At 39.4% G+C, this 27488-nt stretch overlaps 1 protein-coding gene across 1 annotated transcript in view; it reads right to left on the bottom strand.

The window, feature by feature from the left end:
- The window catches only part of LOC126470048 (26S proteasome non-ATPase regulatory subunit 5-like), a 200572-nt gene that overhangs the window by 80111 nt on the left and 92973 nt on the right, over positions 1-27488 (bottom strand). The window contains exon 5 of the mRNA XM_050097549.1: positions 7420-7614. Coding sequence (XP_049953506.1) covers positions 7420-7614 — 195 coding nt within the window. The remainder of the gene's footprint in view (positions 1-7419; positions 7615-27488) is intronic.

Here is a 27488-nt window from a genome sequence, read left to right as displayed (position 1 = left end):
GTGTAAGAAGAGGTGGAAAAGGCTTATGTCAGATTACTCTATGAAGTTAAAACTGTTCATGAATATTGTAATACCAAGGAAAAAAATCTTTGAAAAGGTTGAGAAAAATTGGAAGTGCAAAGTAATGCTTATCAGACCTTCATCTTTCACACAGAAAAATCAGCAAACAGAAAACAAAGATGCCACAGCCTCACAAATAAAAGCATTGTACAAGCAGAGATGTCATTTTGAATGCTTTGCAGGGGAATCCAATCGTACACTTGACACTGTGCAAGCACACAAGACATTTCAGCAAGAGCAACTAATCTTTATTAATTATGTATTAACACTATAGCCTTTTATCATCATATTACTAACAACATGATGTCGCATACGTATGCAAGTGTCTAGAAGCCCATGCCATGAAAACATCCATATAGAGCTGTCACTATGGCACCTTGACAACAGCAGCTGCTCTCGTCACCACATTTGGTCTCAATAATGATGCTGGAGAATACTAAGTAACTCTCCTACAGTGTTTCTTTGTGAATTGTCATCACAAATGTCTTTGATGATATCGACCTTGAACGTAGCTGGAACCCCCAGGCATACTTCTTTGGTTTCTCGACTACCACTTCGGCCATTATGTTACCATGACAACAGCATCCTTTTTTAGTACACATTTCTATGATATCATGGCGGCCAATTTAACATTCACATCATCTAGGCAATGGTGTTGTTTTAAATTCTTACCAGAGGGCACTGCCTAGAAAATACACAACGGTATGTACATATTTAATGGTTGTATCTTTTAATGTAATTTTACCTCTCATTATCTGTATATGTAATATCTATGTGCACAGAATTATCACTCTCTTGTCTATTCATTTATCGACAAAACATAAGTAAGAACTGTGTGTGTGTCTTTCACACCAATGTCGATAGATTACACAGCTTCTTCAGTTGTTTTGTAAGTTTGTTTATTTTATTTTAACATAAATGACTACTTCCTTTATGCTTGATAATGTTTCACGAATTGCACACTACTTAACCCATAGCTCCACAGCCATCAGTCAGTGTACAATCATGTTATCATGAAAAAACCAAGGAACCACCAGCACCAGTCATATGGGTAAACACTATAACCCTTCTCTGTTTTTTTGAATGCCATATACAATAGTATTGTTTATAGTTTTTACGACAGCTTTTCTGTACCTTAAGGCCATATGTAATAGTACTGTTTGTAACTTTGCTATTCCTACCCTTGCAGGGCCAAAAATTCTGAAGATGACTTTTCCATAAGCCAAAATCAGTAAATAAACAAATATCATTGCAATCTTGACTGTTTATTTTAAATTAAATATAGCAGCAGATTGCTGCTCTCCATAAACTATGTTGTCTAAATTTACATTAACACTAGTCTAGATCTGTGTCAAGTCTCAAGAAAAATTTCTCAGCATTCACATGTTGCCACGTCTGATGCAGAATTTATGAGAAGTCATACATTTAGTTGTTTTGATTCTCAAGGATCTGTGCAACCAAAAGTGTTTCTTCAGCTGGTGCTTGAAAATGTCTTGCCTGAAGTGTGGATTGCACAACAAACATCTTTCATGTGGAGATGCCACCCAAGCAGTTGAGAGAACAAGATACATTGAGGTGTGCTGATTACTGCTCACAATGGAACCAATGACATCTGTCACCTGGGTTTTCACTTAGCACTTTCCAGAGACTGGCAGAAATGATGAAAGTAACTATCTTCAATCATGAGGTCTTTGCACAGCTTTTAATTTGCAGCATTGTTCTGAGGACTGATCAGGGTCCTCTGGTCTCGAACCCAGTGTAGGGTCTAAGCCAGAGGCTTCACCAGTTTTTTGATAAGATTGGTTGTACGTTCCTCCATCTATGCTACACAGTGAAGATTGGTAGAATCAATGTGCACTATACATTGAAAATGGACACTCAAGTGTCACAGTACATGTCGAAAGCATATATTTAATTTTTTAAATTTTTTTATTTATTTAATCAGGCGAAACTCAATACTCACAGTAGAAAACCACACTAGATAAGCCAATTACTTCAACAGAATGGCTAGAAAACCTGGACAGTGAGAATTTGAAAAGACTATCTGTTAACAGCCAAACCATTTGCAGTAAAGTCCTGGAGCTCATGTCTCTCATAGAACGCAGTCATCCCACATCATACCTAGAACTAAGAGTGAGTTGAAACTCAAAGTACAGAGCACGGAAATTTTCAACAACACATGGAACATATATCAGAAACATAGATTATACTCTTCAGAGGAGGAGTGCTCGTATTGCCGAGTAGAAGAATTAGGTCTAGTGATGTTTAAAAACTGACTGATTGTGAACTAATATGGATAAGAGTGACTGGGATCAATGAACTTGGATTAATAACCTGTTTCTACCATCTGCCACATAGTGAAATTCACTGCTCACTGTCAACTGGGAAAACTATGCATACGTTTCTGGTGGTTTGGACAAAGTCTTGCGAAGTAATACTGAAAAGTTAGTCTGGAAACTGTCTTGAATAACTAGACTGATGGCAACATGTGAAAGCAATATTCTAGATCTCCTAGTAACAATCAGACCCGATATTTTTAACAGTGTCACCAGTGGGAGAGGAATAAATGGCCACATTATTATTACAGGAATTATGGCCACTAAAGGCAAAAAGTTCGTTAAGAAAGCTTGGAGAGTATTTGTATTTGGTCGAATTGATAGAGAACGCAATGGTGCCAGGTGTAGAAAGTTGTGAAAACAGAGACTATTACATCCCTGCTACAAAAGAGATTGCTGGGGTAACGGTAGAGAAAAGTTAATGGTATGTATTGTATCTGTAAGAAGAACCATGTGTGAAGCCTATAATAATTTTTACAATCGGATCTTCACAAAAGATTTGAGAAAATTCTGAGCATATGTAAGAGTCAATAAATGGATCTGAACATTCCATTAAATCTATGGCTCTGAAACTGAAGTCAGCAGACAAAAAGCAGAAATTTTAAATTTCGGCATTTAAAAATGTGTTTACACGAGGGGATACTACCATACTGATGTTTGACTGCAACACAAAATCACAAATGAACAATAATGATATTAACCACCCCAGAACTGATGAATAACTAAGACTGCTTAAAGTAAACAAGGAACCAGGCCGTGCTGAAACCTCAGATTTTACATTGAATAAGTCAGGGAATTATCTCCTTTCTGAACTATTATTTATTGAGAATGTTTAAATACGTTTTGGAAAAGTTATTGTTGTTGCTTGAAAATGTACATAGTTTATACATAGGTCTGAGCAGCAATGAGCATCAGTGAGGTAAGATTATTAAAGCGAATTCCATCTAGCAAAGCACTGAGCACTCTAGAAGTGCCAGTGTAGGTATAAATGTGAATGGCAAAAAACGGATGTTTTAGGAAAATGGACATAGCAGCCTGTGAGCACCAGTGTGAGTTAGCTTAAGAACTAAATCTATTGTCTAACTACTAATGAAACCCTGAAGGAGAGGAGGATTCTGTCAACAGAAGCAAGATAACTATTGTACACTAATCAAAATTTTACTGGTGTTGTAAAAGAAATATACTGAGGTGACAAATTATGGGATACCTCCTAATATTGTGTTGCAACTCGACGTGGCATGGACTCAACAAGTTGTTGGATTTCCCTCTAGAAATACTGAGCCATGCCGCCTCTATGGCCATCCATAATTACGAAAGTGTTGCCGGTGCGATATTTTGTGCACAAACTGACCTGTCAATTATGTGCCAGACCAAGACTCAAACTTGGGAACTTTGCCTTTTGCAGCTACTGTTCAACTGAATGAGCTACCCAAGCATGATTCATGATCTGTCCTAATGGCTTCATGTACACCATTATCTCATCTCGCACCTTCCAGGGGTGCTAGTTCTGCAAGTTTTGTCGAAGAACTTCTGTGAAGTTTGGAAGGTGAGAGATGAGGTATAGGTGGAAGTCAATCTGTAAGGATGAATTGTGAGTCGTGTTTGTGTAGCCCAGTCAATAGAGCACTTGGCCATGAAAGGCAAAGATCCACAGTTCGAGTCTCAGTCCAGCACACAGTTTTAATCTGCCAGGAAGTTACATAGCAGCACACACTCCACTGCAGAATGAAAAATTAATTACTTTTAGAGAAGGATATTTCTTGACAGAAAATTTGTGTAAATTGATCATGTTTTTTCTTGTTTACTTTATAAAATTTTATCTATGTTTAGAATGTCAAGCAAGTGTAGTAGAGATCACCACATGTTTATAAAACAATGTTTTTATACCATATTTGGATCTCCACTTGCTTGCAGGCAAAACAAACCACTTCCGCAGTGTTTTTCTTTTTTTTTAAATCTGTCTAGATGTACTACAACTGCATCAAACAGAGAGCAAATTATCACTGGTATTATTGTATTTAGGTAAGAAGTTACATTTACAGGAAGGTGGACTTCAGATCAGCAGATGACAGCTGTGCTTCACTGTGAGTGTCTGCTTGTTAAAGGACATCTTGACATGACCATGAGCATTTAAAATGTTTTAACAGCCAAACTAATATTTACATACAATTGTTTGTTGTCCTCTGTATCAGATGCCACTGGCAATGAGTTCTACACTTGAATACTGGTCTGGCTATTAAACAAATATTTACAAACTCCGGAGCACCAAGAATTCAAATGAGTGGCTGCGTTATCTGAGTTTGGTCCCAGCTACTGGCAAGAGCATGAATGTTAAGCCAGCAAAATGTTAGTGTGGTTTTGCTCTCATTATGGTTCAACATGACATGTGCAATCTGAAAGATACAAGTTATATGGTGGATGCTTTTATACTTTATTCTGAAACCCACAAAGCACAATATAAATTGTACATATTATGTGAGGCTGATGACCACCATTGGTTTGATTCAATACTGAATTTACCAGTGCACCAGACCATGTAAAAAAAAGGGGGAACAAAGTTGGTTGTGAGAGTTTTACCATCTTGCTTCAACTTTTATGTTCACTTTAACCTCATATTTGGTGATGCTTTAAAATACTGAGGAAAAATATTTTAGTTTATTGTTCTGAATAAATGGGATTTTCTGAATGTAATGGAGTATTTATACAAATTTATTTTTATTTATTTAAAAAATAAAGGATGTTGCTTTTATGCAAGAAAGTCCTTCCAACGCCAAAAATATTACCTTCTTTTTTGTGTAAAACAATGTGAATGTAGCTGTATATGTTTCATATAAGTCATCTGACAAACGCTGCATGCATGTCTTCACCCAGTTCACAATTAAATAAAAAACACATGCCATCTGGCAGCTCACAGTTCTCATCATGCAATCTATTATACATGTGGTGTCACTTAATAAAATACCATCCTACAAGGTGGTACTTGCTAGCTGTGCATATCTATTGCAAGCACTACTGTCAGTTAAAATGAATCGGGCCTCTTGGTGCTCACATAATGTTTAAGGAAATCAGTGTTAATTGAAAGCAACATTTGTCAGCTAAATGTCTAAGTTCATTTCACATTCATGATACTCCCCATTCTGTTACTGATGAGCAATTGTGGTGTACCTACAGACAATGAGTATATTATGTATTTTCTGCATATGTACTGCTACCACAGTTGAATAAAACTGGTAGCTCTCATTTTAAATTTTTTTCATAGTTCTGACATTAAGATGCTCATTTATTTTCTGCACTGGGTATTTCTTTACAGTTCTGTTAATTGATTCTTATATTGATAAGATGACTAAGAAAAATGCGCGCGCGCGCATTCCGCAAAAAAAAATTATAGCTGCAAGCAATTATATAGAAAAGCTAATCAAAATGAAGGCTTAAAGCAAACACTGACATATTAGGTCTACAACTTTGCTCCCGCCACTTTGCAACAGATGGCAGTAGTGGCAACTGGTGGTGCAGATGGTAGGTTGTGTCATACAATAAGCTTAAGCATTTGTAAAGCAAACACCATCAAAATATTAGTCAATTTGTGATACTGCATCAAAAAGTTATGCTCTATTGAATAAGTCAACTTATGAGCCCATTTCACATCATTTGCAAAAAGTTTTAATTTTTTGCTTTAACATGAAGAAATCTGCAGCTCAGGCTCATAAAATGCTGGTCAAGATCTGTAGTGAGGCACTCGTTAGTGAAAGAACGTGCAGAGACTGGTGATTTTGATGCCGAACAATGGCATGACAGTGGAAGAGAGGTTTTTTAAAGCTACTGAAATCAACGGAAACCATCGTAGGAACTCATTATAAAAACCACTGATGTGTTTGACTGAAAGGCAAATGACCACAATACAGCAATAGACATGGAAAGATGATTTTGCAGCATGACATTGTTTGACCCCATGTTGCAACAGCCATCAAAACATACTTGGAAATGCTGAAATGGGAAGTTCTACCAAACCTGTCGTATTCTCCAGACATTGTCCCCTCCGGCTATCACATTATTTGATCAATGCGTAAAGATGGGAGAAAATAGTGGCCAGCAATGGCAAATACGTTGAACTGTAATTTGTTTGTATTTTTTTCGCAAAAAAGTCTCGAACTTTCAGAAAGAACTGCAGAAGTACAGTTGTAGGGCTAATATTCAGTAATAATGTACTTATAAATTACTATAATTCTAATGGTATGGTTTCTGAGACTTCCAATATCATTCAGAGTGCAGGGAATTCTAATTATGTACCACTGAGAAATAAGATTCTTTTGCCTGTTACAGTAGTCTCAGTTACAGACTTTAAAGTGTTTCAATATTAAGTCATCTGCATGTGGTTAACACAATAATATTTGATTGGAATATGTATAAGACACTAATGAATGACATACACACTGTACCAATTTTTGTATGAACAAACATGGAGTGTGCTTCCCTACAGTGAAAGCTACAATACTTGAGCACAAGATATACACCACAGATTATATTATGCTAAATAAGAGTAGATAAGACTACTTCTAACAAAGTTGTCAAGCTGCTCTGGCAGTGTACAGCATTCTTATGTAATATATGACTAAAGAAGTAACAGTGAGAAATGTGTAGTTATATAGTGATTATGTCAGAATTCCAGCACCAATGTGCTTTTTGCTGGCCATGACAAAAAAAAGAACATCGTAACAGAAGTTTTATTTCCTAAACTGTATCCTGAAACCCGAACTGTCTTTGGGTAAGACTGTAATATGAGGGAAGTACACACAAAATGTCTAAATTGCACCATAAACAATAGTTACTGAAATCAGAAAATTTACTCTGTTGCTCTCGAAGTAGCTGCTTCACTCAGCAACAGTATAAATACTGACCTCAGAGCTAACTACTTAAATATGTCTGTAGACTGCAATGACTCAGGACAATTACTTAACATTTTTCCATCTAAGGGAAAAGAGTATGTTGCTGCCAAACATGATATACACGTAGTCTTGGTACATACCCAAAGAATGAAGAATTTTTTTCCCTTCTGGTGATGATGCAATGTATGCTAACGTTTCTAATAAGACAATCAAAGAGACTGGATCAGTTGCATCAGTCACAATTGTCCCAACCATAAAATGTATAATATCTGGATGCAGAGTGGCCATCTCTATAGGATGTGCATGAGCTAGGGTTCCGCAGAACTTGATGTATCCTGAAACCACAAGGAAAGTTTTTAAGGCAGAGATCATAGATGCAAACATGAGTAGTAGGAACACAGAGTTCATTAATGTTACAGCCTGAACTTTACAACATGTTTTATTCCTGTAGCTGAAATCATATTTTGAATCTGAATGCCACTACCAATTAAAATTATCACGACTGTGTTTCAAGGAAGCATTAAGAAAGGAAGAAACATCTTGTCAATGACCAGATTGTTAGAGATGAAGCACATGATGAGACTGAACAAGGATTGTGAAACATGTTAGCAGATTATTTTTTGTAGCAACCATTCTGGTATTCACCTTAATCAGTTTACAGAAACCCCCCTCCTCCTGCTCCTCCTCATTGTGAGTCCACTATGCTAAGCACTGTGGCACTTCAGTTGGTGGATGCACTAGAGACAGGAGAGGTGTTAGGTATTAAAGAGGAGGGGTTGGTTTCAGATGTGTGTTTTATAGTCTAATATCAGTGCCTCATCTTATAATGCTACACCCCTCCTTGAACTGTGCTGGCTACAGTTAGCTAGGCTAGGGCAATTAGATATAATCACAAACAGTACCTCAAAATCCATTTGTTTATGACTAAGTTTACAATGTAGAACCAATGATAACTTTGGCTATACTCACTACACCATTTATTGAGCCAGGCAACAGTAAAGGCAAAAAGAGGCCTTGAGTGACTGTGAAATAAACTTTATTCTGTAGTAACTCTTCGCATACCCCTACATGTTTAAAGTGATTATGCTGAATCTGATTACAATTATTATAACACCTAAGAAACTGACTAGCATATCCTTCCAAATACTTAATGCTCATGTACAATTTACTCAAATACAGCGAATATTCTCCCTCTGGCAGCAACTGTAATGGTATACAAGAAACACTGTTGACGCATCTCCATGAAAACTAACCTACAGGCATTAAAACACGCGATAATAATGTTAGGTCATACTTCTCTCGCAAATTTCAAAGAGTACAAAGTGAGTAAAAGACATCATCACTTGGTTCAGTATTACATACTTAACAAAAATAAATGTAAGAATAAAACATACCACTCACTGAATGGCAACAGCATAAAGTTGTAAACAGGCACACCAAAAGATTTTAAAAAACTTGCTAGCTTTCAAAATAAACCCTTTGTTGAGCTACAGTACACACACACACGCACACACACATAAAAATCATGTCAGCTGGATACACAATGCCAGGCAGGTGGATTAGGGTGGGGTGGGGTGGGGTGGGGTGGGGTGAGTAAAGGGGTGGCGGAGAGGAGGGAGGCAGAAAGAGGGGTTGGAGGTGGGCAGCCAGTGGCTAGGAGGGAGGCAGCAGGTTCCCTGGCTAGGAATAAGGTAGGGAGGGATGGCTGTTGTACAGGATAGGCATGTGATGCACAGGTACCAGAGCTGTTGGTGTGCAGAGCATGATGAAGGTGATGTGGAAACGTGGGTTGTAAAAGGGGGGACAGGACATAGGAAGGGGAAAATGTTGGGTGGAGGGTGTGCAGACAGTGGGTTGATGGAGACTGGGGCCAGGTGAGTTATGGTGAGTACCGTACTTTCACACCTCCCTAACCCTCCCACCACCCCCAAGAACCAGCTACAAAGGAGTGCCCCCTCATCATCAAATATCATGCTTGACTTAAACAACTGAACCAAATGCTTCACCAGCTCTTTGATTATCTTGCATCAGGCCTGTAAATGAGGAACATCCCACCCAAGATCCTGTCCATCACTCCTAAAGTGGTATCCCATCCCCACCCAACCTACGCACCATACTGGTCCACACCCATACTACTAAAACGCCCAGCCCCTTGCTACAAGAATCATACCGTATTTACTCGAATCTAAGCCACACTTTTTTTCCGATTTTTGTAATCCAAAAAACCGCCTGCGGCTTAGAATCGAGTGCAAAGCGAAAGTTCTGAAAAATGTTGGTAGGTGCCGCCACAACTAACTTCTGTCGTCGAATATATGTAGTGTTTCGCAGGCACAAAGATAAACACTGGCACCAAAACTTCTGCGTCAGTAAATAAATTTTAAAGAAAAAAGGTCGAAGACGAGCCTTTTTTCTCCGTCCTGAGTTTCGACCACTGCATTTTCATACATTATTCAACGAAGTAAAAAAAAAATTCCGTATTGTTCAACTTCGAATGTAGCAGCATTTCAATGCACTACAAAAATCCGACTGGCAAGACTGATTGGGATGTTTGTCAATATGGCCTACTCTGCGTTCTGAATTTTTTCCTACCTGTGAGAAGAGATGGTTGCTAATAAGAACTTTTATGAATGGTGAATCACATGCAGTATTCTCTTCACCATAATAATAATACGAATATAAACATTTTCCCATGTATTCTTCCGTGTTTGCTGCTATCTCATTTAAATCCTGTCTGCCTAATAAACTACAAAACTAGAGTGAGACAACAGCAAACGCGGACGAAAATACATATCATGTCATGTTTATATTCGTATTATTCTTATGCCGAATAGTGATACAGTCAGAATTGAAGCACGGCAATTGACTAGATTTTTTAATCTAAGATAACTCTAATTTCTGTGCAGAATGTAATGTACTAAAGAGGCGCCTGCAAAGACTTTCAAACGGAGAAAAATTTTCGCTAAACTCTCGTTCAGAACATCTTCTATCGTACGCAGTCTATTATTTGGTTCTTGTTGATTATTATCAAAGAAAGCAGCAGTGTAAGTAACAACAAATAGCAGTCTCTTGCAATTGTTTCGCCTAATGAGACGATTCCTCTCTTTTTTTAAAAAAATTGTAAGCGGTGGTAGCGCGCACAAAAGCAAGCAATGCCGCGAGCGGCGACAGGTCGTAAACACTCATTATCTGAATGCGACAAACAATGCATGACACAGTACAGTAATGCATTTTCAGCTTTGAGTGACGTAAACACCTATAACAAAGAGAACGTCACTTATCAGATCAAAGAAAAATAATCAATCAATTCAAACCAGCCGAAGCACGTGAAAAAGGAAGGGTATCCATATAAATACGGACGGAGCGCCTGACGCTTAGCAACGGCTACCTGGTAAAGCTTAACTGCTAAGCTTACGACTCGAACCAAACTACTATAGCTGTATCGTCATTCATTTGACCTAAATTGTGTCTCATATTACAATGGACCAACTTTGTTTCGATTTGGAGGTGCGGCCTAAAACTTTTCTCTCCCCTTGAATTTCGAGTCTCAGATTTCAGGTGTGGCTTAGATTCGGGAAATTTTTTTTTCCTCGATTGCGAGTCTCATTTTTCAGGTGCAGCTTAGATTCGAGTGCGGCTTAAATTCGAGTAAATACGGTATCCATGTGGAAGACCCAGGTGAAACACCTGTCTAATCCACCTGCCCACCACTTCCTACTCCAGTTGTAACATAGTTACCCTATCCCATCAGAGGCTGGGCTATTTTTGAAAGTAGCTATGTCATACACTAACTCTGCTGCAATCACTGCACATATTTTTTTATGAATATGTAACAACCAACCAGCTATCCAAGCTGTCCACCAGGATGAATGGCCACTGCCAAACTGTGGCCAAGAATGAAGTAGACCACCCAGTGGCACAACATGCTTGATTTCATGGCTGCGTCAAAACCCTGGTCAATCTGCATCCTTCCCTCCACCCAGCTTCTCTGAGCTGGGAGGTATACTTACAACACATCCTTTGCCCCCCTAAACCTCCTGGCCCCAATCTCCATCAACCCACTGTCCCTACACCCTCTATCCAAGCTTCCCCTTCCTTTGTCCTGTCACCTCCTCCCAATCTATGTCAGCTTCATTGTGCACCTCAGTGGTTCGGGAACCAGTGCATAATGTGCCCATCCCACACACCTACCACCTCTCCCTCCGTATTCCTACCAACCCCTCACACACCCTCTCACCTCTTCCCCCTCTACCAAGCCCACCCAACACAATCCCAACATATGAGCACAGGGAGGTGTGTGTGTGTGTGTGTGTGTGTGTGTGTGTGTGTGTGTGTGTGTGTGAGAGAGAGAGAGAGAGAGAGAGAGAGAGAGAGAGAGAGAGAGAGTTCTGAAAGCTACCAAGTTTTCTTTCTCTTTTGTATGCGCCTGCTGATGACTCAATGCATCTACTATTTGGTGAATGGCCTACTTTACTGCTGAATTACTTAAATTCTATCAGAACCTTCCTCATTACAAATAAGTGTTAAGTGCACTACTTGCACAGTAAATATGTGCATTGTTCCTAAATGGTGAGCCATAAAGCACAAATTGCTTTAAAAAAAGGCCTTACTTGTAAGATCGGTTTTCCTTTAAGTTTGTAGCAGGTCCTAACTTGCACTGCATATCAAACCTGGACAACCAATACATCACTTTCTTGAAACAACAGTTATAAATTACATTGTCCAGTCACATTAATGTGACCACCTATCAAAAGCCTAATAGACACCTTTTGTGGTGCAAGACATGCACGAAGAGAGTCAATGAGGTTCTGGAAGGTGCTGACAACAATGTGGAGCCATGCCGATTCCAGTGCCACAGCTAACTGTGCTAGGTTTCTCAGCTCTGAGGATCCATGGCGTGAACACCCAATTGAGGTAGTACCACAGATTCTTGAATGGGTATAAATCCAGAAAGTTTGGTGGTCAGGGGAGTATGGTTAACTCAGCCTGGTGCTCTTAAAACCAAGCACATACAATGTGTGTGTGTGTGTGTGTGTGTGTGTGTGTGTGTGTGTGTGTGCTTTCAGACGTTTCACACCATGCACACCATCGGTCATTTGTCCAATGGAGCATAAGCACGATTCATTTGAAAAGGCCAAGTGTCATCACTCAGTTAATGTCCAGTTGTGGTAGTGATGTGCCAATTCCAGCTTTCATCACCAATGAACAGCAGTCAGCACGGGTGGATGAAGCAGGTGCTTGCTGTGGAGACCCTTCGCTGAACGATCACTGAGGAGTCAGTTGCTCAACAGTTGCATGTCCATTTGCCTGCACACATCTCTGCATCCGTCATTCACCATTGCCATCTATGGTAAGGGTTTTGGATAGTACAATTTTGCCATGTGCAGTATATTTTAACCATGACGGCATGCAACAGTTTACAAACTTAGCAGTTTTGGAAATGCTTCCAATCTTGGCCTGAAAGCCAATAACATGCCCTTTTGGACATCACATAAATTGCTCTGTTCCTGCATTATGACAACAACGACTGCACTGTTTTCAGTGTCCCATTCCCCACCCCCAGGACACACTTTATATACCCTCCACTGCTAGTGCTGCCATGTGTGAGTGGTTATTGCACACTGCTGTCAAACATATGTAGTGGTCACATTAATGTGACTGGATCATGTATGATGGACTGCTACAGAAGTACCACATTCTTCATCTATTAAAACACAACTAAGATACTACCATAAACAAGAATTATAAAGTTTCAATATTTGTAAGACATACACATTTTTAATGGCGTACTTTAAATTTTTATTTCAGATACATATAACTAGGGTGGCATATAATATTACAACAAACCCTAGTTCTGTCCAAGGACAAACTTTCAACCAAAGAATATCTTAAATCTCGACATTTTATACTTACATAAAATGATCAGAAGCAAAGGTGAGATGAGTGTAATCTTGCTCCCAATGACTGCTTCTGCAGCCCGTATCTTGTTAAGACTTTTGGACAATTATAGCAAAGGCTTTATTATTTATAGTTTTAGCTCAGAAAGTAAAAATATTTAATGATTAACTGCATGGAGAAGGCAGTGAACATTCCGCTCAGATAGTAACTGTTGTTACATATGTGGCATGCACTGTAAGTACTCAAATTTAGTGAAGTGAAGATCGTACAGTCATTCAGTTCATTAGTAGGCTACACCTTCCCCAAGTCAGTTAAGACAAGCCTCTTCTAACAGGCACATAAAAGAAAACTGGCTAATAGTCTACATAGCAAATTCACCACTAACATTGTCATTTATAAGGTTGGAGGGCTGTACCCCAACATCCCAAATTCCTTAGTACCACCACAATGCCAGTGTAAATGATATTTGCATTTCATTCAACACAGTAGCCAACTGAAATACATTAAATTCTCCTTCTTTCAGAAGGCTAAGCCTTGTCTCCACAGCCACAGCTTCCTCCCTTCAGTAGTCTTCTTCATCTTCATGTATGAAGAACATCCCATCTCACTGACCAATTTCTGAAACAGGATGTTCTCGGTCATCCCCGTATTTTCTTCCCTGTGATTTTGTCTTAAAAATGTTTTGTAGAAGAATACCATGTCTGATAAAGTGACCCAGTTTTGTTTTGCACTGGCCTATAACTTTCAGTAGTTCTTTCTTCTCTCCTATTGCCTGTAGAATTATCTCATTCATTTTTCTGTTAGTCCAAATAGTTCTTGTATTTCTCCTCCAGAACCACATTGCTGCAGCTTTGAAACAAGCTTTCTCCTGCTTTTGCTTATGTCCAGGCTCCAAATCCACATGTCAGGACACTCTATACAAAGGTCTTTACAAATATTTCTTTAATGTGGAAGCTGATGTGCTTTTTAAGGAGGAGATTCTTCTTACTTTGAAAGGCACTCTTCCTCAATGTAATTCTTCTCTTGATTTTCTTGAGACAACTATCATTTTCCTATAGAAAGCTACTCAGGTAGCGAAATTCGCTTACTTCTTTAAGTTGCTCACTGCCTATTTTTGTGTCTCTTACCTCCACCAACTTTCTTGTATATAACCATGACTGGCAAATTTGAGGCAGTCAACACGAATATCATTAATTTTGATTCCAGTCATTTTTTCTTTCCTTGTTGTTACTGCTTCCTTGATGAGAATATTAAATAAGTAACATGATAGCTTTTGCTTCTCTCTTGCTACCTTTGATACTCAGTTCAGTATTCCGACTTTTGTATATACTATCCCTCCCCTGAGTCCACTATTGCATTCTTGAATCACTGCACAAACTTCACTTGATATACTTCCCATTTCTTTGGGTATTTCTTAAATCTGATATTGCACTTTTCCACAACAAGAGTACAGTCACTATCTATAGAAGCACCTGGGTAACTGAGTGCCAACGGCCTTGCCACAGTAATAACACTAGTTCCTGTCAGATCACTGACATTAAGCACTGTTGGCAAGTGCAGAGCACTCAGCCCTTTTAAGGCCAATTGAGGCACTACTCAATTGAGAAGTAGTGGCTCTGGTCACGAAAACTGATAATGGCTGGGAGAGTGGTGCGCTGACCTCATGCCCCTCCATATCCACATCCAGTGATGCTTATTGGCTGAGGATGATACAGCAGTCAGTCGGCACTATTAGGCCTTCCGAAGGCTGTTCGGATGAAGTTAATTAGGAATAGATTTTACTTGGTTCCTGTACCTCTGCTTCACTATAACATAATCAATCATTTTATATCCCACTACCACCACGTGTCTTCCACATGTGGGTTTTCTCTTTCGAGTTTTATAATATGTCTGTTATAACCATCTCATGTTGTTCACAAAATTCAAATAATTTCTCACTTCCTGAATTCATTCTTCCCAATCCGAACTTACCGGCACATTTGTCATCGTCTCGTACGCCTGCTGACACATTAAAATCTCCCACGAAAATGACATTGTCTTTGGTGTTTATCAATTTCATAATTCTTCAGTGTAGTCACAAATATTTTCTATAGAAGCATCTTTCATAGGTGGCTAGACTGTATGGGAGGGATTTTTTGGTGTGGAAGGGGTGGCAGCTATCAAAATGCAAGTACAATTGGTGGTTAGTAGCTTTAATGTGATTAGAGGCGAGGGTGGAGCTATCGGAGGAGCGTAGGTCAATGTCCAGAAAAGTGGCATATTGTGTGGAGGTGGTCCAGATGAAGAGGATGGGAGAAAAGATGGTGAAGTTGTGAAGAAATGTGGATAGGTTGTCTTAGCACTGTGTCCAGAACCTGAAGATATCTCCAGTGAACCCAAACCAGACTAGGAATTGGGAGTTTTAGGAGGTTAAAAAGGTTTCCTCTGGAAGGCCCATAAACAGATTGGGATTGGAAGGTGCCATGCAGATGCCCATGGCTGTGCCGTGAATTTGTTTGTATACCTTCCCTTTTGAAAGTTGTGGGTCAGGATATAGATAGTAAGGTGTATAAGGAAATGAGGTGGTGGGTTTGGAGTCTGAAGTGCATTGATAGAGGTACTGCTCGACAGAGGCAAGGCCACGGGTATGAGGGATGCTGGTGTATAGGGAGGTGGCATCAACAGTGATGAGTGGGCCTCCAGAAGGTAAAGAGGGTGGAAATGGTGGAAAGTCAGTGAAGGAAGAGGTTAGTATTTTTTATGTGGGAGGCTAGGTTTCAGGCAATTGGTTGGGGATGTTGGTCAAAAAGAGCAGATATTCTGTCAGTGGGAGCACGATAGTCAGCTGCAGTAGGGCATCCGGGATTGTTGGGTTTGTGGATTTTGGAGAGTGCATACAGGGTAGGTGTGCAGGGTGTCGTTGGGGTGAGGAGGGTGATGGACTCAGGTGAGAAGTTCTGGGAAGGGCTTATGAATTTCAGTAGGGACTGGAGGTTACAGGCCAGCCATTGTGGCCGAGCGGTTCTAGGCACTTCAGTCTGGAACTGCGCGACCGCTACAGTCACAGGTTTGAATCCTGCCTCGGGCATGGATGTGTGTGATGTCCTTAGGTTAGTTAGGTTTAAGTAGTTCTAAGTTCTAGGGGACTGATGACCTCAGATGTTAAGTCCCATAGTGCTCAGAGCCATTTTTTGGAGGTTACAGTGAACTACTGGGATGAGATCATTCTGGCAGAGGTGGTAGGTGAAGGGGAGAGAGTTGACAGAGGCCTTCCATCAGGTAGCCACTAAGACTGCAGGTTGGATGATTAAGTCTGGATCTGTTTTTCAGGTTGCATATGGCTGTCTTTTCTTCTGATGGAAGGTTAGTGATCTTAGGAAGGGGCCCGAGGATGGATGGTAAGGCCAAGTTGAAGGTAAGAAATTCCTGGAAGCTGACTAGAGGTTGGTTAGGTGGGAGGGTCATGATTGATTGGTGGTATGAAATGGGACAGGCAAGATTCAATGTTGGGATTAGGTTGGCATTAGTTGGCAGAATTGGCGACAAACAAGTTTTTCGGCTGCAGGGATCCAGAGGAGAGTAGGTCTTTGACAAGTCCAATGCGATTAAATTTTGGGGTGGGAGTGAAGGACAGGCCTTTGGATAGGACTGAAACTTCTGTGTGACTGAGGTTTTTGGTGGAGCGGTTAACAACAGTGTTTTGGGTTTGCTTGGGTTCTGGGTTTTGTGGGGTGTTGGTTGGGGATTTTGGAGGATGCGGTACATTGAAGAGGGCAGCTAGACAGAGTGTGTGTTGATGAAAGGGATTGGTGGGAAACCGGCCGCGGTGGTCTAGCGGTTCTAGGTGCTCAGTCCGGAACAGTGTGACTGCTACGGTCGCAGGTTTGAATCCTGCCTCGGGCATGGATGTTTGTGATGTCCTTAGGTTAGTTAGGTTTAAGTAGCTCCAAGTTCTAGGGGACTGATGACCTCAGATGTTAAATCCCATAGTGCTCAGAGCCATTTTTGATTGCTGGGAGAAGAATGGGTGTTGATGGATAGTGATGCCCCAAGGTGGGACTAGGCTGTCAACATGTGGGATAATGTATGGAGGTGGTTCTGGAATGCTCCCCCAGTGTTGAACTGCAAGCTTTTGTTTTTATTTTTTTCTCCACAGACATGTGTATGTAGCGAGGACTGCACAATAACAGTTTCTTGTGTAGGGAATAGAGATGGTTGTGGCATGTTTGTGCCATGGAGAGGTGGTTTGGCTGTATCAGGTTTGTGAGGGAGTGATATGTCAACTGGGTTAGCTTTAAACTTTACCGCAGTGTATGTTCATTATATTATGCATCTATTTCTTTGTTCGTACAATAGCTACTCCATTCTTCCCTGACTGTTGGCTTCCACTATGAATTATTCTGAAATCTCCTGATCTAAAGTTGTCATTTCTAGCCCACCTTGTCTCACATAGCCCCAGAGTATCCAGCTAACACTTTGTCATAGTCCCTTTGACTAGATTTAACAGAGTTCGCACATTCCATATGCCAGTGTTAAATTTACCTTTTCTTTCTTTTTCCGGTCTACCTGCTCCTTCTCTATGAGCATTTTGTGGAATCATGACCTGATGGCGGTGGTGGTGATGGTGGTAGTGGTAGCAGTAGCAGCGGTGGCAACAGTAGTAGTAGTAGTATTAGTAGTTGTTATGAAACACTTTATACTACAGGTACACAGGTGTGGAAATACATCTTGATAAATGAAGAACCACATTGACTGTTAAATGATGGCTTTGTGGGGTGGTTAACTGTGTGTTTATCAGCAGTCATACAAAATCTCAATCTTTTCACAATCAAATCTCACCACTTTCCTGAATGATGATGATATGATGAAGACAACACAAACACCCAATCCCCGGGCAGAGGAAATTCCCGACCTGGCCGGGAATCGAACCCGGGACCCTGTGATCCAGAAGCAGCAAAGCTAGTCACTAGACCACGAGATGTGGACGGTTGTTAAATGATCCTTTTTTTGAAACAACTGGTTTTGCAAATGGTTCAAATGACTCTGAGCACTATGGGACTTACCTTCTGAGGTCATCAGTCCCCTAGAACTTAGAACTACTTAAACCTAACTAGCCTAAGGACATCACACACATCCATGCACGAGGCAGGATTCGAACCTGCGACCGTAGCGGTCGCGCGGTTCCAGACTGGGGGCGCCTAGAACTGCTCGGCCACTCCGGCCGGCATCTGGTTTTGCAGCTTGAACTCACATGCTGAGGTATACATCTGAGTAGTAAAAAAGGGGGAGAAACAATATTGTCTACACCCCAAGTTTAAAAAAGTATGTAGCAAATAACTGATAAATGCTCTAACAATCAGTTCATATCAAATACAAACTGGGGTTAAACGGACAACCCAACATTCTCAGTGAAATCAAGATAAAATGTTGACAGAAGGAACGTTAGTCAGGTAATAAAATCAGGAGAATGATAAGTCGACTATTCCAGGTAGCAAGGAGTCCTGCAACAAAAATCTTTCGAGAACTGATAGGGTCTAAAATTCAAAGTTTGAGAATGTTCAAGTAAAATAGGAATATAATAGATAAACTCACCATTGGGAGAGCAACATAGTGCAAAATAGATTCGTAGCAAGCAGGAAGAAAAATTGATCAGATAAAAAACACAGTAAAATAGGAAACCTAAAATAAAAATAGAGCATTAATAGTCAATAAAGACAGGTTGCAGAGGAAACAGATATAGGGAAACAGTCACATAGGAATCCATCGGAAAGACCAGCACACACAGACTAAGTAATAAGCGATCCATGTGAACATGACAGAAACAATAAATGCTACAAATGAATGGGTGAGAGAAAGTTGGGTGGAATCCCGACATAGCTGATTAATACAAAGATGGCAAAATATAATCAAATCTGACACAAGAAATAATCATCATACGAAAAAAAGGGAAAAAAGTAAATACGGCCAGTATCATCAGATTGGAATAATGATAAAAACATTTAGTTACAGAGGGTGAGAGATGTATAGCAAATCTCAAGAGGAAAATAAAACAAGTGATTGAGATAATGCATTGTAAGAATTGTCTCCCACAACACACACTAAATGACCAAACTGAATTGACACATAACAATCTGCTTGCAAATTTTGGCTGTCTAAATAGGGTTACTTAATTTTATTCATATTTTCACTATAACGATATTATATATTTTTGTTACAACTTTTCATCCCATTTCCTATTCCCTTCTGTTTTTCCCCTCCCCCCCACTTATGTTTGGTTCCATCGTCCTTTCAATTATCCAGTCATTTTCTTCCACCCCCTCTCTACTTGAGGTCTCCTTTACATTTCCCACATTCTTTAACTAAAAGTTTTTTATCATTATCCAAAGCTGATCATTACTGGTTGTATTTAATGTCTCACTTCCCATTAAGATTATTTCATGTTCTAGGTTTGATTATATTTTGGCATTTTGTGTTAATCAGATATTAAGGAGGTCACCCAACGTACTCTGTCCCATTCATTTGTAGTATTTATTGTTTCTGTCACGCTCATGTGTTGTCACTTATTACCTAGGCAGTGTGTGCTGGCCTTTCCAGTTGGTTCCTTTCCCCCACACGCTCGGTGTTCCACCGGCCCTTATTTGTGTTTCTTTCAACTACGTGACTACTGAGTTTAACATTCTGCTAAGTTCCTTAATATTGTCCTTTGTGCATTTTTCATCATCTTTCAGTTAGTCTGTTTCTCTGTATCTATTTTCACCAACCTGTCTTTAATGGCTATTAATGCTGAATTTTTATTTTAGGTTTTCTATTTTACCGTGGTTGTTATGTGTACCTGAAGATGTAGCTATAAGCTGAGAACGGATAGAGCTGTAGAACACCTTGCACACATAACGAATGCCATCTTAAAAACATCAACACTTCCCTGACTTTTGGAAGGCGGCCAAGGTCCTGATGTTCAGGAAGCCAGGGAAAGACCACCCCCTGCGACACAATTACTGACCCATCAGTCTGCTGTGCTCACTCAGCAAGATTGTTGAGAAGGTAATACTAAAGTGCAGGACATTCTCTAGCTGGGATCCATCTGTACAAACGATAAAATTGTGGTATGTACTTAAACTGGAAGAAAACAAAAGTTGTAAAAATGTAATCTGGAGTACAAGGAATCCTCGAGTGTCAATGAGCAACATACAGTAGACATTGAGCATTCTACTCTCACATAATATAACACAATTTTCATGTTTCTCTGCTATGCTACTTCAACTTTGTCGCCTCATGTTTTAAAATAATGAAAGAAATGAGAGATTAACAAAATGCATTCTGTATTTTTAGTCTGTAATTCTGATGCCACCTCATCACATAACTTGTCCAAAAGATTCAGTTGTGATGACGGTCATTTTGGTGGTCACATAAGGGGCACCAAATAAAAAGAGGCCACTACCAAAGCTTCCACTGATGCCATTTTCTCAACATTACAACAAAAGAAACAAGTGCCGGAAAAAGTAGTAACTCAGTTACCTGCAACGACAGCAGAATGCTGCTGGTGCTACCTGACTGCAACCGGGTTCACTCTAATGCTCTGGTCGCTGCACACAGAATCAAATATGTTTAATTTGCTCAGTGCCGCCCTGCTCCCTGCTTGCAGCATCACTATAATCATGTGCACTGACCATCACTATAGTCAGGCATTCTGACAGTACTGGTTTGTTTCACCACTGCTGCTCTGCTCACAGCACTGCACTGCTTTAATTGTGCCCTGCCGCTGCACAATAACTGCAGCCTTACAATGCAGCATCACAAAGCCGAGGTAGAGATGATACGAAGAAGGGCACCATGTTTTGTTACTGGTTTATTTAGTAGGCACAAGAGCATCACAGAGCTGCTCATCCAACTTCAGTGGTAGATACTACAATGGAGGCATTTCACACAGCATACAGATTCACTGTTTACATTCTATGAGTGTGTTACAACAAGAACCAAGCAACATATTACTTCCTCCGAACGTATCTCTCAAAATAGGCCATGACTGTAAAGCCAGAAAATTTCTGGAGGGTTACCAACAATCTCTCTACCAACACAACATTCTTGCAGAGAACAGGACAAGGCGGAGGGAAGGATGGTGGTAAATGAAATATCCTTTACCATACATGGTAATGTGGCTTAATGAGTAGGCAAAAATGAGAGATTCAGCCACATAACAATGGAAACCAAATATATACATTCCTCTGAATTTGAAGGAGTGGTTACTTATGAAATGCTCCTGAATAACATTCCTGATGTTGTTCAGCTTTCAATAAGCAAAATTAGAATGACTGCACCATTACACACAACTTTAAAGAGAGTAATCTGAGAAGAAGTAGGAGGTACGTTTACTGGAAAGGCATAATTTGCACAACTTCCTCAAAGAGAAGTCTGTTGGCCTGTCTGGTGCTTTCTGATGCTGAAAGGGTACCTGTAATAAAAGGTTTCAGAACCACCCTTAAGAATCCATTTTTTAAATTCTCAAACAAGAGTAGTTCCCTGCCAAACATGTAGCCACAAGCACTATTTACACAGTAGAATTAGAAATTACCATGGAGGCGGCATGAAAAAGCTATGAAAGCTGGAGCATGGAAAATCTGGTTGACCAGATGAGGATCTGAAGCCTGCTCCACCAAATAGAGTCCTGTGACTTAACTACTGCACCTGTGATGGACTGCGTGGGGTTCTGTACCCTGCTCTACCCAAACATGAGTTACACTGATATCATCATTGAAGAAACAATACAGCATAACAGACTTTTTTCAGTCAGTTGGTATCCTTGACGCTCAGCACACTACTTGTAACTGCACAAATGACTAAGTTTTAATTGTTTCTGAAGAAAATTATGCTAAAACAATGTCATATCAAGCACAAAGGAGTGGAGGTGGGGGGGGGGGGGGGGGGGAGTAGGTGTAGATTCTGTGTAACTGCAGAAGAATAAATTACTGTGTAACTGGGGCATACTAAGGTCGTTTGATAAGTCTGGTAAAAAAAAGTAAGAAAAATTTTTGTTATACAAACAACTGACCTTACTTCTCGACATAGTGTCCTTTGAGGGATATACACTTGGTCCAGCAATCCTCCAGCTTTTTCATTCCATCAGAAAAATAGATTCTGTCAAACTCTGCAAAATACTCATTGACTGCAACTATGACTTCCTCATTTGATGGAAATTTCTTCCCAGCAAGAAAATGTTCCAGTTAGGGAACAGAAAGAAGTCTCTTGGGGCTGAATCTGGTGAATAGTGTGGACAAGGAACCAGTTCACAGCCCAATTCATGCACTTTTGCCATTGTTATCACTGATGCGTGGGATGGTGCATTATCCTGGTGAAAGAGCCCTTTTTGACATTCGAACCTTGACCTTTTTTTCAGCCAATGCAAGTTTCAAATGATCCAACAATGAAGCATAATAGGGTCCACTCGACTTATGGTTCTGCATTTTTCCCAGTTATCTGTAAGAATTATTCCTTGGAAATTCCAAAAAAACAGTGACCATCACACTACCAGTTGACAAAATTTTCTTTCCCTTCTTCAGTGTACTTGCACCAATCTTTGTCCACTGTTCTGACTGCTGTTTTGACGCTGATGTGTAATGATGGCCCCAGGTTTCATCAGTAGTCACAAATCAGCACAAAAAGTCATGCGGACTGCGATTAAACATTGTCAGACATTTTGTTAAAATGTTGTGCCGGATGCACTTTTGGTTGACTATGAGCAATTGTGGCACCCACATCGCACAAGCTTCTCATAGCCAATTCTCAATGCATGATATTATGCACTTACTCGGTTGAGATGCGTGCAGTCTCAGCAATCTCACGATGGATTCTATCAATGGTTTCCTTTGTGGCGACCTCAACTGGATGGCCAGAATGCACTTCATCATTGGTGCTTGTCCAACCACCTTTAAATACATTAATCCAAAAGTAAATGGTCTTAAATCATGGTGCAGAGTCGGCATGAACTTCATCCAATTCTGTTTTGATTTGTATGGCACTCCAACCATTCAAATGAAAATGTTTAACAGCAGCAGAAAACTGTGTCATCTCCATTTTCAATCGCAGATGGCTGTCAACAATGAACTGTACACTGTAAAGAGTTTAAATTCTTTACACGGTCCTTGGAATAATCAAGCTTACCAACCACAAAGGCACAACAAAACTGTTTCATTCTTTCATGAAATTTTGCAGACTTATCAAACCATCCTCATAAATGCAAAATTGAATGCAGCCATAGTACAGTGTTGTTGGTTATTATGAATCTCCCCATTTCTGAAAGTTGTTCTTGAAAAATAACTTCACTTCATGGAAACGGGCAGAGTTTACAGAACCATCTTTCTACTGAGGAAGAAAATGTGCTCAGCTGAAAGCAGCATATGAAAGTGGAAGCTCATTCCTGATGGAAAGAAAATCTTCAGCTTCATCTTTGATCATCTTAAAATAATTACCAAATATTTTTCATCAAGAAATTTCACTTGCAATATCAATGCTCACCCAAACTTTAGTCACAATTGGTATTAGTTGACCACAATATTATTGCACCTGGGAGGGAAGGTGCTTTGGCCGGCTTATCATGAGTGGTTATTGTGTTATTTCATGAGGACATGCTGAACTACTTTAAAGTATATGCATAACTCTCTTCAAATAATTCACAATGTGATGCATTTTCCATAGTCATCACTGTACTTATCTAATGTAACATCACCGTCTGTTTCCGATAATGGCCACAGAAGGCCAACTGCAATAATATTGTGGCTGGGTAATACTGGAGATGACAGTAATTTATCACAGTCAATGCTAGACTCTAGAATTTGAAATTTTACTAGAAAGTCAGGTAATTCATCCAAATAGGAGAGAAACAAGGATGTTGTAACATAATGGGCCTGGCAATGTAAGAGTTTCAGGATTGTAATTATATACTTTGTGTTTGCTATATTTAATTTCTCTGAAGTTATTCAATAAAAAAACAATGTTTCTAAAATTGTTCTGTTACTTACATTTTCACCCCCAAACATAATCATAAAAGCAATATGTTGTACCACACATAGTCACAAAATGCTGAGACACTACTGTGTATCTGACATAATTAAGCCTTCTGAAGAGCCTTTTTTCTTGCAAAACATTTGGATATAACATGAAATTTTATTTTAGTGCTACAATACAAATTGTGAATCTCTCTGAAATGTTTCATGCAAATCATACAGTCTATTGTCTATCAAGTAACATTCATATTTTGCTACTCATGCTGTACTGCTTGTTTAACAGTGATATGAGACATTCAACACTAAGAAAGCATTGGAAAAACCCTCTGTACTAGGCTCCTGTCCACAAGGGAATGCAAGACTCCTGCATGCCAAGTGCTAAAGCTCTCATCACCACCTTCCATCTTTGATGGCCATCCTTCACCAGCAAAACTGCAAGGTAGCAGACCATCAAATTGACAATGAAAGTAATACTGACATGGGAACATTTCCAAATGTCAATAAATGATCTTGACGAAACTTGGCAGGTATGTATTCGTGCAAAACTGTGAAATACTTTTTTTTGTGCCCCGTTTCACTTTTAAGGGTTAAAAAATACTGTGAAACGTAATCTGGCATTTTAGGTTTAGAGGGAATCTACATCTACTTTTATACTCTGCAAGCCACCCAACGGTGTGTGGCGGAGGGCACTTTACGTGCCACTGTCATTACCAATATCTTTGAAACAATTATATGTAAAAAATGTTCTCCATATAAAAGCTGATATGTAATTAATGTTCTTGAGAACTGTATAATTGACTTTTGTAATAATTTGAAATTTTGCAAAATACCCCACCACCATTAAATAACAATGAAAAATGAAAACTTTTGTTACAATATAAATTAAAGATGCTTTCATAGCCACATACATAATAAAGTTGGATCCTGAAATATCATTTTTGGAAAATATGTTGTACACAATGTGATACTGAGTATTTTCAACATACCTAATTAAAATACCTACACATTCATTACTATTCTAATTATTTATTTTACTTATATTTGTTTTATATTTTTAATTGTTATTTTACATTAATTTTTTGTATTTTATTTTGCTGTTTCACAAACATGTATTTTGTTAATTGGAAATAATAAGTAACTCATTATTGTGATAGAAAATAATCACAATAATGATAATCTGTATGGAAATGCTTAAAACGTAACTTTTTTTTTTTTTTTTTTTTTTTTTTTTTTTTTTTTTTTTTTTTTTTTTTTTTTTTTTTTTACACCATGCACATAAAATAAATGAAATTTCTTCACATAATATACATGATGGAGAAGAGAATATTACACAAAATTCAGTAGGATTTCAAATTGTCATGGGTGATCCTCTAAATATCCTGATTTATATCAGGCATATTTCAGTATATTGATAAGCCTTGGTGAAGAGAATTAATTATGTACTAGCGACTGCAGCTTGATTGTATTGTTTCACAAGTGGACAATGACATCATAATCATTCAACAGAACTAGATCTGAAAATATACTCATGAAGTTCTTCCAACAGCGAGAGCCGTATGTGTTCCACCGCTGTACCTGTGCAATTGAGCCCTTTGGGATCAGCAGATGTTTCTTGTTCTCACGTACGACACTCAAAAGTTTTTTTCACACTGATGACCTGCCTCTTCATAGTTTTAAAAGAAACTAACGGTGAGGGTGAGCTTGGACCAAGAATTTGAGAATCTCTTTTCGAAGCCCAAATGTCCTTGTGACAGTGCTGAAATCTGGGAAACAAACATCTGACCAGGTCAAAAGATATTTGAAAGATGTGTTCCTTGCCAGTAAGGAAGAAATATCTGTATTATTGTAAGATTCTTGCAAAGATCAATGTGAAAGAGATGTTTAGAGCCTTGTACCAGAGGACAGGGAACTTGTTCATCTGGCGATCCCAAAGGGCTCAACGGCACAGTTACAGCTGTCAGATGTGGATGTTGGAAGAAAGTTGTGAGAAGATTTTCACTTCTAGTTCTGCAGAATGATTATGATTTCAATCTCCACTTGAGAAACAATACAATCAAGCTGCACTTGGAAATATTGCCTTGTCAGTGCTACTTTCATTATCAATTTAGTGCGCTGGTACCTTGCAGTTTTGTTGATGAAGGATGGCCATCAAAGATGGAGGGCGGCTATGAGAGTTTTAGTACTTGGTGTGCAGGAGTCTTGTATTTGCATGTGAGCAAGATCCTAGTACATATGGTTTTGGCATTGCTTTCTCGTTGTCATCTTGCCAGATTAAAACTGTGTGCCAGATCAGGACTCAAACCATGGACCTCTGCCTTTCACAGACAATAGCTTTATCAAAGAGCTGCCCAAGCATGACTCATGGCCTGCTCTCACAGCTTTACTTCAGCCAACACTTCTCTCTCCCACCTTCTAAACTTCACAGAAGTTCTTCTGCACACTTAGATGGACTAGCACTCCTTTCAGGTACTGGCAGAAGTAAAGCTGTGAAGGCAGGTTGCAAGTTGTGCTTGGATAGTTCAATCATTAGAGCACTTGTCCATGAAAATCAAAGGCCCCAGGATTGAATCCTGGCCCAGCACACAGTACTAACCTATGATAAAGTTTCATAATTATGACCAATGTCATCTTTTGTACAGTATTTGCATCTACATTGGCATTATGTACTGTACCAAATAGTATCTTGCAAGGTATAGTGTCAAAAGACAATGTTATGGGGGTAACAAGAGCTTTAATAGTGTTTAGGGAGGGGGTGTTTAGAAACCAGTAGCTTCACAAGGCAAAGTGGTGACATCTTTCAGAGCTACTGGAGTCAGTATCTAAAATAGCTTTCTCATTGTATTTAATCTGTGCAGCATGGGAAATTCTTAAAATCATTTCCAAGGAAACATTCTGCTAGAGTGTAAGCACTGTTCCTAAGTGTCGGATCATGCTACTTATACCTGGAACAGTACCTGAAATATTCTCAATCTCCACTAATACTTTTGTGGACATAGTGAGATGATAAGCTGACTCAGAATACAATACTGTCTTTCAGTTTTTCATTATATGTTGTAACAGAGCAAGGTGGAATCATCCACCTTGTTCTTGTACCACTCCTGACATCAATATATTTTTTCTTTTATTTGACCCCATTTTGTTGAGAACACGGATAAAGCAAATATGAAAAATATTTAATTTTGTATTCAAGCCTTATTTCATCACATTTGATTATTGATGATATAGTTCCCCAATCACTAACAGTAATAAACTAAATTCCATCTAAACAGGCCCTGGAAGGTCCAACAGTACCAACAGACCACCATGTCATCCTCAGCTGATAGGCGTCACTGGGGGCA

Source organism: Schistocerca serialis, chromosome 3 (assembly GCF_023864345.2).
Source record: "Schistocerca serialis cubense isolate TAMUIC-IGC-003099 chromosome 3, iqSchSeri2.2, whole genome shotgun sequence".
In the NCBI taxonomy this organism is placed as follows: Eukaryota; Metazoa; Arthropoda; class Insecta; order Orthoptera; family Acrididae; genus Schistocerca; species Schistocerca serialis.
The sequence above is the reverse complement of the archived record's forward strand: the minus strand, read 5'-3'. Positions and strand labels throughout refer to the sequence as shown.